This window comes from Mytilus galloprovincialis, chromosome 6, assembly GCF_965363235.1.
Source record: "Mytilus galloprovincialis chromosome 6, xbMytGall1.hap1.1, whole genome shotgun sequence".
NCBI classification, from domain to species: domain Eukaryota; kingdom Metazoa; phylum Mollusca; class Bivalvia; order Mytilida; family Mytilidae; genus Mytilus; species Mytilus galloprovincialis.
Window position 1 is genome coordinate 66,363,706 of NC_134843.1, and position 18,989 is coordinate 66,382,694.

Sequence of the window (18,989 nt, forward strand, 5' to 3'; positions counted from 1 at the left end):
ATTAATTCATAAGTATGGGAAAAAAACAGACAAAGAAATATTTCACATTAAATGGCTATCTTACAAAGGGACTGTGAATAATAATAATATGACAACAAAATGGAAAAAATCTTGTTCAGAAAATTATTGTAGTCAGGGTAAGAACATGAACAGTGAACAAATTGTATTCATAAGTCTCCTTTTCAGGTTTTCCAAAATATCAACTGATCATGGGTTTGGAACTTGTTGCTTAAAATTATACAAAATGATAAATCAATGCAAAAAAATTAATTCTGTTAGGGACTATCATGTTCTAAAATTTGTGAGTTTGATAAACTACAATAAACAGCTGCGCTATGAGCGCATGATACGCCCGACGTCTTGTGTGGAAGATTATGCAATAATCATAAATAGTTTCTGAGAAAGTATTAAGCAATAGACATTTATTGTTTTTGAGACACGACAGGAATTGTGAAACCCCCCCCCCCCCAACCCTGTTTTTTTTTTTTACAAAAAACTAAATATCACTAAAATAAAATTTTGAATTAAACCAAAAAGTATACAGATCTTTAGATTAATATAACAAAGAAGTGTGTACAGTTTCAAGCAATAATCATAAATTGCTTTTGAGATATGGCGTGACATGTAAAAAAAAGCATCCCCTTTTTTACAAAATACTCAATAACTCAAAAATAAAATTTTAAGTCATCACCAAAAAGTATACAGATCTTAAGATTGAAATAACAAAGAAGTGTGTAAAGTTTTAAGCAATAATCATAAATTGTTTTTGAGATATGGCATGACATGTAAAAACCCCCTTCCCCGTTTTTACAAAATACTCAATAACTCAAAAATGAAATTTTGAAGCATCAACAAAAAGTATACAGATCTTTAGATTAATATAACAAAAAAGTGTGTAAAGTTTTAAGCAATAATCATAAATTGTTTTTGAGATACAGGGCGACATGTAAAAAAAACCTCCCCCTTTTTTACAAAATACTCAATAACACAAAAATGAAATTTTGAATCATCACCAAAAAGTATACAGATATTAAGATTATTATAACTAAGAGGTGTGTAAAGTTTTAAGCAATAATCAAGAAAAGTTTTTGAGATACGGTGCGACATGTGAAAAAAAACACACCCCTGTTTTAGTTACAAAGTGCCGTAACTCAAAAAGTTTAAATCTTGTTTTCACCAAAAAGTATACAGATCATTTGACCATAATAAGAAACAACTATATTAAGTTTCATGAAATTTGGGTAAGTCGTTTTCAAGTTACGGTGCGACATGTGGTTACGCCGGACAGACAGATGGACGGAGGGACAGACTGACAGACAGACGGACAGACAGATGGACAGACAGACGGACGGACAGACGGACGGACACCGGACATTTGTATACCGTAATACGTCCCGTCATAATTTTGACGGGCATATAAAAATTATAACACTTGTACAAAATAAACAAAAGTTCTTCTGTGGTGAATATATCAGGGTTGTACTGTACAGCACCAATGTTTGAACTTTAATCATGTTTTATACTAGAAGAGAATTTTGTATGATGAAGGAAGAAAACAAGAAGCTTCTACTAAAAAAAAACATGGATGAAATACATATGCTGTGTTACATATTTGTTTTTGTACATTATTTAGACCGTTAGTTTTCCTTGCTTGAATTGTTTTTACATTTGTTATTTCAGAGCCTTCTATAGATAGTCAGTATGGGCTCTCCTCATTTCATTGTTGAAGGCAGTACAATGACCTACATTTGTTAATTTCTGTGTCATTTGGTATCTTGTGGATAGTTGTCTTATTGGCAATCATGCCACATCTTCTTTTATATATATATACACGAGTCTAAATTGAAAACTACGTTCAAACCTATGATTGCGTTGGATAAAAACCGCAATTTTATAGGTGTGCATGTAAAACAAATTTCGTTGTAGAAGGGTCTAAAAACAGCACAAACAACATTTTCCAAATGACCAAAAAAGTGAAAAAGTATATTTAAACAAAACGCATTTGACTAACAGGTCGAACAACTGATGTTCTTTAACCCTGATGACTGCCATTGGCGATTGCCAAATAAAATTGATCACAAGATGTAACAAAATGGATCTTAATATAAATTTAATACTAAACAGAAAGAAAAAAATTTTTAACTTGCGGCCACGATGTTATGCCACAAACAATGTTAATATCACTATATATATATATTAATTTTATAACTTCATAGAAGTATAATATTCAGCAGGATGTAACATTAACAGAGCAATTGAGTATTGATTCTAATAAATGTACTATGCAAATGTTTGTAGAAAAAGTGTATTATAAAATTAAAATTTGGTCCTGGAATATTTAACTGTATAACTTGGAATTTTGTATATTAATTCTTTTTCTGTATTCATAGTATACCTCTGCATCTAATGTAGCTGATGCAATAATTATTCTCAAGTCTGTCCTTTTCTTCTGAATCTGAAAGCAAGCACTTTTTTAAAATCATTTCGAAATATTTTAAATATTTAAGTATAAGAAATTATTACAAATTATTTAATTCTATGGCAAATAAATCATGTAACAAATATATATTTCTACTAACATAAATATTGAAATTAATGTGCAGTTTATTCACTTCTAATCTTTGACAACCATCCAAACGGCTAATGTGATTTACAACCATATTGAAAATGTACAGAACATGATAAATTTCAAGTTTTATTAAGGTGAAGAATGTTTATGTTTTCACATTCACTTAAACAGGTATAATTCCACATAAATATAGTTTAATGGTAGAGTATTGTAAACTCAGAACTTTAAAGCAGTGGGCTATGAAATAAATTAAAATATCCTCAGAAATAGGAGGTAAACTAGAAAATTGAAAACCATTCAATAACATAAAAGTCTCAAATTTTCTGAACCCGGTATCATAAACAGTTCTTGTAGTATTAGCAATAGCACTGTTCCAAAGTTCATTCACTGCTTGATTTAGGACCACATTACATCTGAGCTGCTTGTGCACTTCATTGGATGTTGTGCTGCACTGGGAGCTAGTTTGCGGAATCTGTCTATCTGTAAACGAGATAGAGCAGTTTTTGGGCCACTTAAACTTTGCCTCACGTGTCATTTTACCTGGTAGATCCTTTGTTTCATACCTCATAGGGCTGTCCACTACTGTCAATGATTTGCATCATTATGTTAAATTAGATAAGGAGTGCCGTGTTGACCTAGAATTTTGGTTACTTTTTCTGAGCAGCTGGAATGGTGTGAACATGTTTTACAGTAGACAATTTTACTCAAGTTATGATATGGAACTTTTTACTGATGCCTCATCAACAAAAGGATTTGGTGGATATTTCAAGGGAGAATGGTTTTATTCATCATGGCCATCAAACATTGCTTATCCTGACAAAACATTTTCAATGGCTTTTCTTGAATTATACCCTATTGTAGTATCTGCAATACTGTGGGGCTCACAGTGGACAACAAAACGCATTCTTTTCTGGTGTGACAATGAAGCTACAGTAGCTATAGTAAAAAAGGGACGTTCAAAGTGTTTACAAATAATGAAATTAATGAGGAAACTTACATGGTGTGCTTGTAAATACAACTTTCATTTTAGTGCGAAACATGTTCCAGGATATCAGAATGATATAAGTGATGCTCTATCTCGTTTACAGATAGACAGATTCCGCAAACTAGCTCCCAGTGCAGCACAACATCCAATGAAGTGCCCAAGCAGCTCAGATGTAATGTGGTCCTAAATCAAGCAGTGAATGAACTTTGGAACAGTGCTATAGCTAATACTACAAGAACTGTTTATGATACCGGGTTCAGAAAATTTGAGACTTTTATGTTATTGAATGGTTTTCAATTTTCTAGTTTACCTCCTATTTCTGAGGATATTTTAATTTATTTCATAGCCCACTGCTTTAAAATTCTGAGTTTACAATACTCTACCATTAAACTATATTGATGTGGAATTAGGTATAAATATGTACAGGGTAATCAAAATGATCCCTTACAATCTGCTCATAATACACCTTTAATCAGACTTGATTATGTTTTAAATTCTGTAAAAAGACTGCAAAAAACAAAAAATCACATAAGATTACCAATAACTTTCGAAATTTTGGAAACAATTGTAAATTGTTTGAGGAAAGGTTTTTGTTCCAAGTTTACTGATTTAATGTGAAGAACTGCATGCATTGTCGCATTTTATGGATTTTTGAGATGTGGCGAGTTTACAGTGTCAAAGGCCTCACAATTTGATCCACATATAAATTTATGTATTGAAGATGTTGTATTTCACACAGACTTAGTAGTTTTGAAATTAAAACAATCAAAAACTGATCCTTTTAGAAAAGGCATAAATATACAGCTACATAAATTAGGTCAGCTTATCTGCCCTTACACAATTTTGTTAGAATATATACAAATAAGGAAAGAATTATCTCCTACTAATCAAACTGATCCACTTTTCATAACCATTGATAAGAAACCTCTGGAGAGACAATATTTCATCACTCGTATTAAAAAAGTACTGGAGATATGTAGTTTCAACTCAAGTCATTATAATGGTCATAGTTTTAGAATTGGGGCAGCTACTAGTGCTGGTAAGGCAAAAATAGAAGATCACTTGATAAAAACATTAGGGCGCTGGACTTCAGATAGTTACATCAGATACATTAGGGTAACTCCAGCATCTATTAAAAAAGCTCAAAGTAGGTTAGGTAGAATTTAAGGGCATGCTCATTTTCAAATAATCCATACGCATGTTTTTTACAGAGATTCTGGATGATATTGTTTTTGTTTGACAATTGATTTTGATATTGTGTTATTATTATGTGATAACTTTTATTATTATTATTTTTTTTTTCTTTTCATGGCTTTATTGAAGGTACCCCCTCCCTTACCTCACAAATCCTTGGGGACACTCAGCTGTTACCATCTGTGTTATGGACATTTATGAAATTTTATCACTGGTTGTTTCAAAAATTTCACTCATCCCCCAAGAATTTCTGGGGATAAACTGTCAAATTTCATACAAATTCATTCCAACACCAATTTAACATCAACACTACTAGGCTTCCTCATAGCCTCCTTATAGGCTTCCTCATTGTCTCATTATAGGCTTCCTCATAGCCTCATAGGCATGATAGCCTCTAGGAATGATAGCCTCATAGGCTTCCTGATAGCCTCATGCATTTATTTTGAACCATCGTTCCAATTAGATTGGTGTGATGTCAAGCCAGGGGTCTATACTTTGCTACTTTCAGTATGCACATAGCTAGGCTCTTGGTTTAGGCATGGAGCAAAAAATTAAATTTTTTAGCTGAGTAGTTTCCCCAAGGGCCAAATTATAATTGTGATGTATATATATAAAATAAAAGTTGTAATTAAATTATGATTTATGTTTAATTCAAACATGGATACCAATGGCAGTGGCGGATCCAGGGGGGGGTTCCGGGGGTGCGCACCCCCCCTTTATTTTTGCCGATCAATGCATTTGTATCGGGACATATGTTTTGCACCCCCCCCCTTTGCCCTGGGTGCCCTGGGTTAGCACCCCCCCTTTCGAAAATTCCTGCATCCGCCCCTGAATGGCATTGCTACACAGTATTTCCCAGGAGTTTATTTACAAGATAGGTTATAGCAGGAAAAATTAGGTCGATAATAATGTGAGCACTAAATCCTTAATTTTACATATCATGAGTTCAAATGGTGTGTTCTGAAAGAAATCAGGGGTAATTAAATTATTTAAATTACTATGAAATTACTATGAACTCATTATGTGTGACTTTGAGGATTTTGTTCACTGACACATTTATTAGCGAAATTGAAATATAGGGCAGAAAGTTACATCAGGATGGTTTAATTGTCATGTCAAAGAATTTGCAAAAAGATATGAGGTTGGATGTTTGCTCAGGTGTTAACACACATTTCCCTATTGCATAACAGATTACCAAAGAAAAGATACAGTATAAACAACAGACAATTAAAATAAGATTAGAACAGCATCACATCAAACAGAAATAAATTTACCCAAAAAATATTTACAAAGAATCAGAACACAATGCAAACATGGAACAAATGACAATTAAACGTATTCAGGATCATTTCTGAGAATTTTGTATAAACATAGCAATTATTTCTAAATTCTTCATGCACAATTTAGCAGATAATTTCATTTAATAATAAAGAGTAAAATAATTAACATGTATATTTCAATTTCAACTTTCTTAAAACAAATATCAAGTCAAACTGTTTTTACAGCAGAGGACCTTTAGGGCCTCAGGTGTATTGCCATCACCTAATTTTATGCCTAATTTGCATATATTCAAATTAGTTTTGGAATGATAAACGAGCTATAAAAATTATAGATCCGCGAACATAAAATAGTGCAAAATAAAATTCCTTATCGCTTCTTTTAAATTCATGTTTTCAATGGATACTCCGAAAATTTATTTTTATTAAATACAAATTAATAATATGGAAATGTTTTGTCATTACAAATATTAGTATATTAGTCAAACAATCTTTAATATCAATGACGTACTGAAAAATTGTTGTTGCGGATGAATACCACGATTTCGCATTCATCAACAGCGAGCTTGAAGAAACACGAGAGACGATCAATTAATACAGGAATTTATCAATAATTTGATTTTAAGTAATTTGTTTAAACCGTTTGTAGCATATTTGTCTATCACATTATCGTAGCAAAACCAGGAATTTTTAATCTAGCACAATATGAAAATAATTTCTCTGTTAGCGTCCCCTGCCGCCATTTTGAAATACCAGCTGATTGAGTAGGAGAAACGAGAAGATGATGCAAGGCCTTTAAAGATAAGTTTACTTTTTGTGTATTCTTTATTGTAACAATTCGTTTTTTTATATTAGATCTCAACAAGTTAAAAGTTGAACTGCAAAGGGTTAGTGTATTTTTTTATTTTATAAAAATGTTAAATGTTCGAAATGTTTAAATTTTTATTGTTTATTTATAATTCTGTGGAAATTTAAATCTCAAGAATCTTTCGCATGAATAATTCCACGTTTTAATTTGTACCAGAAGCCAAGGTCACGTATTAGTTAAGAGAGATTTCAAAATGTCCACGATTAAAATGACATGTATGTTCTAGATGATTTAAACAAAATGTTCATCTACATTTAAAGGAACCTATCTATTTTTAATTCTCAAACATAATTGTTATTACTGAAACAACCTCATTAACAGTTTAGATTTATATCAAATCGGATGAGAATCCAGGATTTTTAAAGGGGTAGGGGTCCAGCAAGTCAACACTTGGGGTAAAACTATATAAAAAAAGGACTACGCATTTACCGTACATGAATCTCCTTGAAAAAGGTGTGCCTTCAGCTCCCTCCTCCCCCAAAAAAATCTGCCTCGGCAATTTTAAACCCTTTTACACTGTATATTCATGTAGCTGTACAGTGGAGCCTATGGGACTACAATCTAAGTAGACATCTGAATCACCGAAAATCAACTTATATTTTCATGCATAATTTGATAATTAAATTTTAACACATTTAAATTTTTTTTTAAATATGTTCTTGACAATTTTTTGTTTATTTAAAAATATAGGGATAACAGAGTTGGTGTATGTGGGTTTGATTCCCATCCTAGGCATTTATATTGGCTGATAACTATCGTATAATATTTGGTTATTAAGATTTATACTCTTGTTTCATTCCCATAGGTTACAATAATAAATAATAATAATAATTTATTTTATTAAAGTGTCACATACTTGTCTACAGATTTTTTATACAGATTATATAATATACATTGCACAATAATAAAATAAGACAAATACCCAGCCTAGAAAGGCTTATGAGACACTATATATACAAATATATATCTATTTAACAAATACAAATTGAAAAAACATAATAAAATGTTAAAAATGTTTAAAATTGTCCGGATATTTCACATCATAAAAAAAAAAAATTAAAATAAGTAATTAAAAAAAAAAAAAAAAAAAACCAAAAAAAAAAACCACGTCTTTTAAAAATAGAAATGACAAAATTAAGGTATGACGTAAAAAAATGAATGGTATGTGATAAAAAGAATGTATTTTAAAGAGGTTATATAAACAGATTGCAGAAAATAAAATGAAGTTATCTTGTTGTTTTATTAAAAACCTCTCAGTAAAATAGTAAATAAATAATAATAAGAACATGATTGAAATGAATTAAAAAAGCAATTAAAAAATTAAATGTAACTTTGACTTTTACGGAAATACACAATCATGAATTAAAAACAATAAAATAAATAAATTAAATATATTAACTTTGACTTTTACGGAAATATACAATTAAGAGTGTAGATTGCTTTTCAGTGCACGACGTCTTCTTATCATATTATGCACCAAGATAGATAACTCGTATTGTAATTCAGCATTCTGAATTAAAAATACAAATTGATTAAAATCTGACTTTGTACAAAAAGAATTATCCATGACCATAGCTCTGTGAAACAAATTAAACCTTAAGTCACTGTAAATGTCACAATTAATCAAAAAGTGTATCTCATCTTCTACAGCATCGTTACAAAATGGACAAATTCTTTCCTCTAACGGTATTGGTGGTTTCGTATAACGACCCGTCTCGACGGACAGAGGTAAAGTTCCACATCTAAGTTTACATAGATTACTTCGTAAGTGGCGTGGCATTGCGTTAGTAACATAGTGTTCAGGTTGAAGGTCCTTCTTATAACGTCTATATAGTCTCATGTATAGTTACATTGTACAGCTATAGGTTAATTATACATTATTTGCATATTTGTCAATTTTGTCCAAAACTTTAATTGTTTTTGGCATAATTAACCTTGGCTGCCATCCAAGATCCACAAAGTTTTTATATTGATGAATTATATATCAGATTTGGTTTCTTTTGGTTACAAAACATTTTGGATCGAAGGTGGCGGCCAAATCTTTAGGGTCTGAAAATTGCCCAAAATCATCACTTTTGACAAAATGTCCAAAATGGGCCTAAATTGGAACATATAATGTACTTTTATGAAAAGAACTGCTTTTTTGAGCATTAAGACTTTTGAAATAGACCCATTTACGAACCAAATTGTGAACTTTTTTAGTTTATATTTTAGGCCATTTTGGGCAATAAGTGAACCGTGTCCTTTAAACCAGTGGTTTCACAATAACCATAATACTAAGTATCTGTTAGAAGATAGCTCTTTCACAGTACATTGTTAAACTTAAAGATAAATATATACCAACAATGACCAATATTAATGATGGAATGAGATTATATATATACTGTTTTATATTGTTACATGTACCTACATAAATGAAAATTAAAACCAAACTGTTGTCATTATTCATAAAAAAGAAATGAAAGAGGAAGTATGATTGGTAATCGGACACAAGCTCTAGACAAAAGGATGAAAATGAAATAAAGCTTACCATACAACATTTTTACAATCAATAAAAAACTTTACATAAATCAGATGAAATGACAAATGTTAAACAATATACCGGTAAACAAGAAAACTAATGGCCACATCAATGTACAAACGGAAAATCAAGATATATACCAAAAAATTTACAAGCCCTGTTTTACCAGCTTCTTACTAAGGACCGACACATTCATATGGTAGTTGTGTTCTATATGTATGGTGCAAAATGTTCTCATTGCTAAAACCAGTGGTATCCAAAGTATTAAATCCAGAACAAAGTATAAAAAAAAACCTAACAGTTGACAAACTAACCAGATGTTGTGAAATTCAATTAACAAAAAATACAAAATGTACCATCATTAGCCAATTAAACTCTCTACATATATAAAACATTCTAATATTTACAATGAACCATTTAATAATTAGAAAACAAAACCTATATAGCTATATATAGCTGCTGATTTTTTTTTTTTTAAATATAATGGATAAATGATTTGAAGTGTTACAATAAAACAAAGATAACTCAGTGAAGCTATTTATGAACATTTAAAAAGTTTGTGTCGACTGCATCAAAAATCTAGAATAACAGATAGTAATCTTGCTGTGTTAACATTAGCAATTGATCCAAAAGCTTAATGTTTCAGAAAATAGAAGACCTGGATACTACATGTACAAACATTGTTAATAAATGTCATTTGTAGAGCAGGATCTGTTTACCCATCCGGAGCACCTGAGAACACCTGTTTTGGTGGGGTTCGTGTTGCTCAGTCTTTAGTTTTCTATGTTGTTTCTAGTGTACTATAATTTGTCTGTATGTCTTTTTCAGTTTTAGTCATGTCATTGTAAGTTTAATTTCGATTTATGAGTTTGCTGTTCATCTGGTATCTTTCGCCCCATGATTACAATTTATCTGTTTTTATATGATTGTCTTGAACCTCTTTTTCATAGTTCAGTGAGTGACTACATGTATATAGCTACTCGAAGAATTGTTTGCTATGTTGATTCTCTATTATAAGTTATATGCTAATGATTTTTGTATGTGTGCAACTATATGGTGATAATGCCAACCTAACAGTTCTCATTTGACAGGAAACTTAAATTGTGAATTATCAATGATTACATTTCACAATTTAAGTTTCCTAGTTCAAGTCAGTATCTCAGATATGATAGGAAATTATGTTATTTGTACTATATTATAAGGTGAACATATCTGTCAGGCAGGTATTATATAAACACCTGTCATTTATCAATAATTCAACATAACTTGAGGTCCTCCGATGTTCAGTACTTCAGTACTTTGATTTGTTGATGTTATTGTTTGCTTTTTATTTTTGATTTAAGTTTAATGGCAGATGTGCTCAATGCTGAGCATAATCTTAACTATAGATACACCTTTTCTTTATATAAAAATCAAATTGTTGTTCCCTAAGAAGTGACACATTTATGAGGGGGGATAGGAGGGGTCCTGATCCCGAAATCCCGGACTTGAAAAAACTAAATCCCGAAATCCCGGGCTTAAAAACACAAAATCCCGAGGTCCCGAAATTCACTAAAAAGAATTCCCGGATCCCGAAAGGGTCAATCCCGAAATCCCGAGCTTAAAAACACCCGATCCCGGAGTCCCGATAAAGGTCCTATCCCCCCTCATTTATTGTGTACACACATATCAACATATCAAAGTTACATATATTATCTCCCTTATATAGCCATCAAAACATTTTTAAAAGGAAGAAAATTTGAGAAGTATTTTCCAAAAAAAATGTTTTAAATGAATAATAAAAATTGTTCCAGTTTGTCTTTTGTAAAGATTATAAATTGCAGATATATTGATAAAAATTTTGTAATTTTATTTTTAATTAACACCATTACAAGACTAATATAATACTTATATATCGAAATAAAAAAACATCATCTGGTCTTCGACTTATGAGTTTTAAACGTTATTTGAAAATACACATTACAAAGGTAGTGTTATATAGTCCAATCTAAGCATTATCAAGGTACTCCAAATCTTAAAATGTGTAGAAACATACTTTACATTATTAATATCATAAATGTAAATAAATTCATTATGACTACGAAATGGTAAAATAAGTATAGCTTTAATTTAGGAATATGAGACTATCACAGATATATATTTTTCTGAACCTACTACAAATAAAATATCTGACAATTATCATGTTTTAATCCAACAACATTAGAGAAACATCCAGATATCAATTCAAATGTGTGCTGATATCGGGAATTATTGTGTGTGTTTACTATTGTGATTTTGTCATTTTAGACTGAAATGTGATTTTAACTTTAGCGATATCCAAGCACTAAACCAACTCATTTTCCTAGGCACACTTATGGAATCAATTGTGTTACCTTTCTCAGTAGTCCCAGGATTATATCAGTATTCAATGACCTCTCATGTGCTTCATCTAACATTATCACACTGTAATACAAAAATTAGAATATAAAAGCAGAAATAAATCAAATTGACAAAAAAGGTAACTAAAAAACATAGATTTTACAATAGGCAGATGAGACAAAAATAAAAGAATGAAATCATTTCACATCAGAAAATACTAACTCAAGGGAGATAATTCAAATGGACAAGCCAGAAAATTATATGCCATAACTATTCAGTAGCTACTGTTACTGATTGCATATCAATTTTTGTCTTTTTCATGGGTAAAGGTGAACAACAAATTTAAAAGTTTAAGGTATGACAAATTTTCTAAAGGTTGTAATCAAAATTTGGCACGACCACAAAGTTAAATGAATTAACTGTTATCTCTGTTTAATACCGATTTTATATAAAACTTAACTAAATCCTTTTACCTGTACTTTTTCAGAAGTGGATCTCCCATGATCTCTCTAATTAACAATCCATCAGTTAGAAACTAAAAATAGAAAAAAAAAAACATTTTTATAGGACTGCTATTTAAACAAATGACTACAAATAGACAAAGTTTTACATTTTAATGAGATTCTAAACCAAGCAAAACCATTAAACTACAACTATACTAAATTCAAACATTTTTTTAACTTTAAAAAAAAATAAACAATTCAAAAACTTGTTTATTTACCCAACCATCTGTATAGGTTAGACAGAGAACTTTCCATTTGCTATTTTCTCATTCACTTTTCAAGTTTGAGTTGCCTGACCTACCTTAACTTTGGTAATTTTTTCCTCTGAGCAATCCTCAAATCTAATGGTGTAGCCTACTTCAGCCCCTAATATTGAGCCCCTTTCTTCTGCTACTCTGCTTGCTACCTGTCAACAACAAATCACATTACTAACTTAAAGGAAGATAAGATATTATCCCCACATTCACTCTATCACATTTTTATGTTCTATTAACAGCAAAATCTTGGCAAAATGGATAACTTAAAGACAGTTAGAAAACAACATGCCCCTTATTATTGTAGATGGGGTATTAAAATGTTCTTTCTGATTACCTTCCAACCCTATTATATTTTTTTCCAAATTTAGTCATTACTAATATTTAGTCTAAGAAAAAGAAATTGTTGTCAACCAAGCGACTATTTTCTTTTCAGGAAGATCGCCCACAGTGACTATTGAGATTGGGAAATGGACATTTATATGATAAACGTTAAGACAGTCAGTGATATTGGTGAAAAAAATCTCTGGCTGTTTGGAGAGTAACTAAATTGTAAAAATCTACCATACACCTGTTCAATCAATTAAACATTGCCGCTGAGACAATGGCTAAAGTGAGATTTGAGCATTGCTTTTGGGTAATGATTTACAATATAAATCTTACTGTAACAGCAGCTACTCTCCTGGGCTGAGTTACTCCAATCATATAACCTTTCTCTGCCCATCCTGCTTCTAATAAGTACTGAAAATAAACACAATCATGATGTTAAAACAACTATTAACTAGCAAATTTGTTTTTATCAAATTTCTAGACAAGAGGCTGTCACAACAACAGCAAACCGGATTTATTAATATTTATTTGTGTCCTGGCAATATCACAAGAACCATAACTGATGAATGGTGAAAGTGAAAATCGTCAATATCAAATTTGACCTCCATTTTGTCATCAGTATCAACATATTAAAATTTGAAAAGCTTAGATTGAATGGTTCATGAGTAAATGCAACAACGTGAATGGAAACGCCATTTTACAATCTTTCAAGAACCATAACTCCTGAACGGTAAAAGTCAAAATCGTCATTATTGAACTTGACCTCTATTTTGCCATCAGTAACAACATAATAAAATTTGGGAAGCTTTGGTAGAACAGTTCATGCGTAAATGCACCGACACGACTGGAAACACCATTTTTCAATCTTTCAAGAACCATAACTCCTGAACGGTAAAAGTCAAAATCGTCTTTATTAAATTTGACCTCTATTTTGTCATCAGTAACAACATATTAAAATTTGGGAAGCTTTGGTAGAACAGTTCATGCGTAAATGCACGGACATGACTGGAAACTTCATTTTTCCAATCTTTCAAGAACCATAACTCCTGAACGGTAAAAGTCAAAATCGCCATTATTGAACTTGACCTTCATTTAGTTGTCAGTAACAACATATTGAAATTTTAAAAGCTTTGGTTGAACGGTTCATGAGTTAATGCACGGACAACATTTGATTGCCGCCCGCCCGCCCGCCCGACCGGCCGCCCGCCGTACATCCCCAAATCAATAACCGACATTTTTGTCACAAAAATCCGGTTAAAAAAATGAAGCAGATCTATGGTTGCCACATAATTAGATTTACCTGAGGTATTTGGATGTGAAGATATTATTAATATAATTTATAAGGTAGGAGCCTGTATTTTAGGCCAAATAAAAATATATGTGTGGTTCCAGTAACCCTACCGTCCCTACTTTTTCGGCTTAAAAATAGCCTACCCTAAAGATTTTATTGTCATTTTTCATTAAGCACTGTTAAAGTCAGAATGTTGTTCCCATAGACTCAATGTAAAAAAAAAACTTTAAATAAAAAAAAAATCCCTACCTACCTACCCTAACTTTTTTTCAGATGTAGCTGGAACCACACATACTTTTTTATTTAGCCTTAGTAGTTGTTGTTTATCAGATTCATTTCCCCTTTTTTTAAAATTCAGATTCAATATTTTATTAAAGTCTCACCACTAATCATATATATCAGATTGCTGGTTTTTTTCTCTCTTCAATTGTTTTACATTTTTGATGTCGTGGTTTTTCTTGGCTAACTAAAGGATATGGGTTTTGCTCATTGTTGGAGGCCATAACATAACCTGGTGGATAATTGTGTCATTGTCAGTCATACCTTTCCTTTTTTTAATATATCTATAACCCGAATAATTCAGTCGTTATATTCAGCTGATCTACGAAGGCTACATTAACGCCTGAACGTCTTCCTCGATCAAGATTGTCAACCGGAATTTTCACACCGCTTTGCAATATGGGAATTTTGATTTAAACTGGCAGCTAAAGAAGGAGGAGTTCCGGATGTTAATTGATGTTAAATGATGTAAACTGATGTTAATTGATGTTAATTAATTATTATCGGATTTGTGTTAATTGAACACACGTGTTTGGTAAGACAATTACAAGAGAGTTGCGCAGACTCATTATCCTGATCGCGGCTGATTGGCTCTCTCTCACAGAGAGCAGGCGACACGGCCAATGATCACAAGGAGTTCAAGCCCTCGTGTGGGAGAAAATCGGACACGGAAAGGGCTTGAATTATTCGAGTTAATATATCTAAAGAAGATAGGTATAAAAACGTCTTAAGGTTGATTAAGGTAGCACTACAGTCTAACAATGATTTTTTGATCATATTTTTTTTATCACATAATATTGAAGTAAGTATTATTCTGCACAGTTTGTAAAAATCCCAGTCATTATCATATCACAACAGGGAGTAAATTGATAATGAATTTATATAAATAAAAGCACATGGTAATTAATCTAAATATATAGGCATTTGGGAGGGGCTAATATGTCAATCATCTGTTGATACCAGTGTCCAGCTGTTAATCCCTGACCACAAGTCAAATATTGTAGTCTTATCTCATTATTTTGCAACAAATATTCTTTATATAACATGGAAGTGAACAAAGAAAAAGAAAAAAACTTAAAAGGGAAAAAATCTACCAAAAAGGAAAAAAAGTACTATGGAAAAGAGAGGGGAAGTATTTTTGAAAACCTCTGACTGACTGTATAAATTTCTTCTCTTTGATCTTCTTCATTTAAATACAGTTCTATGAATTTTAACTAAATAAATTTTCAGTTCATGTGTATTTTTTCAATCCTATTTAAATTAAATGTATTTTCGAGAAAAGGGTGGTCTTGATCTTTTTATGAACATGTTTTTTGATGCACACTTTTAATGTTCTAGCTAATTTCAGATATAGTTTATTTCTTTTTTAAAATTCAAATTAAAATTATTCTTTATATATAGAGAATAATAATGTTAAACATTGATTAAATGCAGCTGGTCAATCATGTTTTTCTTATCTGAGACTGCCTGGAAAGAGGCGGAGCTTTGTCTATATTTAAATACTTCATCACAGATGTTGGTCATATCTGTGACGTCAAACTCCCGCCAAATGCCAAGTTAGTGTTAGACAGTTCACATATAATGCAAAATTTACAGCATTAGAGCATCAAAGACACAAAGTGTGTGGTTCTATTGATACAGTAATGGTATCAGAACACTCCTAGGGTGTTCCCAGTGGAAGTTTGTATTTGTATTGACTTTATAGGGGTTCTAAGGGGGAAATTCAGTTTTTAGGTCATTTCTCAGAACAATTTTTCATGAAAATTGCAAGGAAAAAATAAAAATAGAAACTTTATGGGTACCCCCTTTGGCTTGACAAGGAAATATATGATTAAAGGGTGTATTTTCTACAATACCGTGTCCCAGTTTTTGGATAATTTGTTTCTAAATGAATTTATAGGTCTCCGAAGATGAAAGGTGAAATGAGGTTTGGCACCCAGCAGTTAAATCAATATATCTTCTTACTGGAGGCATATATCAAAAATCTGAGACACGGTTTTGGAGATTGTATATAGTTGATTACAGGGATAAAAACAAATTTTTACTACCATTTGACATGAATGTGCCATTTTCATCCAAGTTGGAAGACCACTTTTTTGGCATTTAATGAGCTATATTTTGAGATTAATCAAACCAAAAATTAACTTATATATAAATTAAGAAAGAGTTATATTTCAGCTTTAAAATGAGTTAAAGATTTTAAAAATCCATGGAGTAGTTTTGGAGAAATTAATCTTTAAAGACTGTTGATTGGAGTCGGAAAATTCTGACTGTAGTGCTACCTTAAACTAAAGAATATGTGTACAAAAATGTCATATATAAGATATACTTATAAAATGCATTAGGAATCTAATATAATGTTTTCTTTAATTCTTCATCAATTTATCCCTTTCTGCACCCATTGTATACAAAAATATAATGAACGTGTGGTTCGTTTGATCACAGTTCTTTATTGGTTAAAATCCCATTATAACGTCGAATTTTCTTGCTTTCCTCTGAATTTCCTATTGTGACGGCATGAAAAAAGGCGACCATGACTGATGACATCTCATAGAAAGAATACAACTTTTTGCAGATCTTTCAAAAAGAAGGAATACATTTTCCTGCATATTGTTTGAAAATCATTAGAGAAACAGATTCTTCCACCAAATCTCGTGTATTATGATATTTATCCACTCTTGACAGTTAAATTTTAAATATTTAACCCTTTCAACGCTATGAACGACATATGCCGCGATGACGTACGCCGTTCGCCACTGCTATTCGCGGCATATGCCGCGATGAAAAAGGATTTTTCATAAGGACTCTTAAACCATTCGGTTTTCATTCGGGTTCTCTCTAATTTTTCCTCGTTTGAATCTAGGATATGCAAGGTCTCATTTGCGCTTGAAATCCCGACAATTTTTATAGTAAAATCATGCAGTAGAAGGAAAATAGAAGGAAAATAAAAACAAATATTTTGACAAATGCAAATGGCGGAAATCGGAAACGAAGCTGTAAATATGGAAAAATTTCAGCATTTCCTTGGCGAAACTTACAACGAGGATTAGTTAAAAGGTTTCTTGTTATCTCAATGTGTTTATTACATAAAATTCGTGTGGGAAATATGATTTGATCGATCATTACAAGACGTAGAAAAAGGGGGGAAAACGGAGGTTGACTGAAATTTTTTAGGACGGAGCTATTTATTTGTGCCACGATTACATAAAACGTTATGTATGGTACAATACGCTACGGAATCGGGCAACTGGTGTCTTCTTTACAATATGGCAGATAAAACAACAAAATAAATGAAGACTAAAAGTAGTTTTTATTCAAAATTCAACACAAATGTAATAAATTACACCTTTTACCTGTTAATTACCTGAAAACGCAGGTAACCTGATAAAAATTTCAGTAAAATAATTGCCTAACATTACAGTTCATGCTCTCCTGAGCATTTTTCATGCAATAACTTTCTCTGTATCTCATATAATAAAAAAGATACAGCAGTCTGAAAAGGAAAATACTGTTCTAATGAATGCAGCAGCAGCAGCCATTTTTCTATTTTTTTGTGTAGCGTTGAAAGGGTTAAAACGCTCAGTGAGCTTTGCGTTCTAAATTTGAAAATATAACTGTCTTGAGTGAATAAATATCGTATCACACTCGATGCAGTGGTAGAATCTACATGTATATGATTTACCTGTGGAATCTGTGTACTCTTTCCACATCCAGTTTCACCAACAATCACTACAGTTTGATATTTCTCCAGTAAATACAAAATATGGTTTCTTAACTGCAAAAATAAAAGGATTTTTAGTTCAATAATGAGTAATATGATTGAATGTATAGGCATGTTTAGGTAATAAATATCTGAGGATTTAAAATCATATGCATATATAGATCAAGCACACTAATTACATCAACTATTCACATAGTTCCAAGGAGAAAGTATGCTTAGGTGTAACTTTAACCCTGTTAATTACCAGCAATCAATTTAGCAGGTAATCCAAAGATCCAGTTGCAAAGTACAATTGACCATACTTATCATATGGAAGTCTGTGAAAGTTGAATTTCCTACTGGACTAAATGTGTCATCATAATTTCTCTTGACGTCCAACTTTTTGAAAGATATAAAATTGTGTCCTTTGTCAAGATTTCTGAAACTTGAAAGCTGTATAACATAGGTGATATGAAAATTGAAGTTAACAATATACAGATATATAGCAATTAGATTTGAAATAGTATTTGCTTTCTCAAGTAATGTCAATACTTTAAACACTGGAAGTTTTTGTCTTTGCTGTTCTATAGATAAGGATCTGTTAGGATTATAAATCACTGTGGTCCCTGAATCCTCATTTGTAGATTTTCTTTCCTCATTTAAAGCAGAATCTGGTGCCTCTGTCCCTAAAACAAAACAAAAATGTATTCTTAATTATGATGATTTGTATGTCTTTGCAAGACAATACATAGTAATTTTGTAAACTCACATGAAGTTGCCAATATTAGTTGAAGACCAGCCTACCAATAAATGAATAAGCAAAAACATGCATATGTAAAAAATTCCAAATATTTTGTGCA

At 31.5% G+C, this 18,989-nt stretch overlaps 1 protein-coding gene across 1 annotated transcript in view; it reads right to left on the reverse strand.

The window, feature by feature from the left end:
• LOC143080140 (putative ATP-dependent RNA helicase DHX35) overlaps positions 1-18,989 on the reverse strand; it is a 166,353-nt gene that overhangs the window by 143,582 nt on the left and 3,782 nt on the right. The window contains exons 2-8 of the mRNA XM_076255860.1: positions 18,682-18,815; positions 18,112-18,204; positions 13,193-13,270; positions 12,577-12,681; positions 12,246-12,307; positions 11,787-11,856; positions 2,396-2,455 (exon numbers count right to left, since the gene is read on the reverse strand). Of these exons, the coding sequence (XP_076111975.1) occupies positions 2,396-2,455; positions 11,787-11,856; positions 12,246-12,307; positions 12,577-12,681; positions 13,193-13,270; positions 18,112-18,204; positions 18,682-18,815 (602 nt within the window). The remainder of the gene's footprint in view (positions 1-2,395; positions 2,456-11,786; positions 11,857-12,245; positions 12,308-12,576; positions 12,682-13,192; positions 13,271-18,111; positions 18,205-18,681; positions 18,816-18,989) is intronic.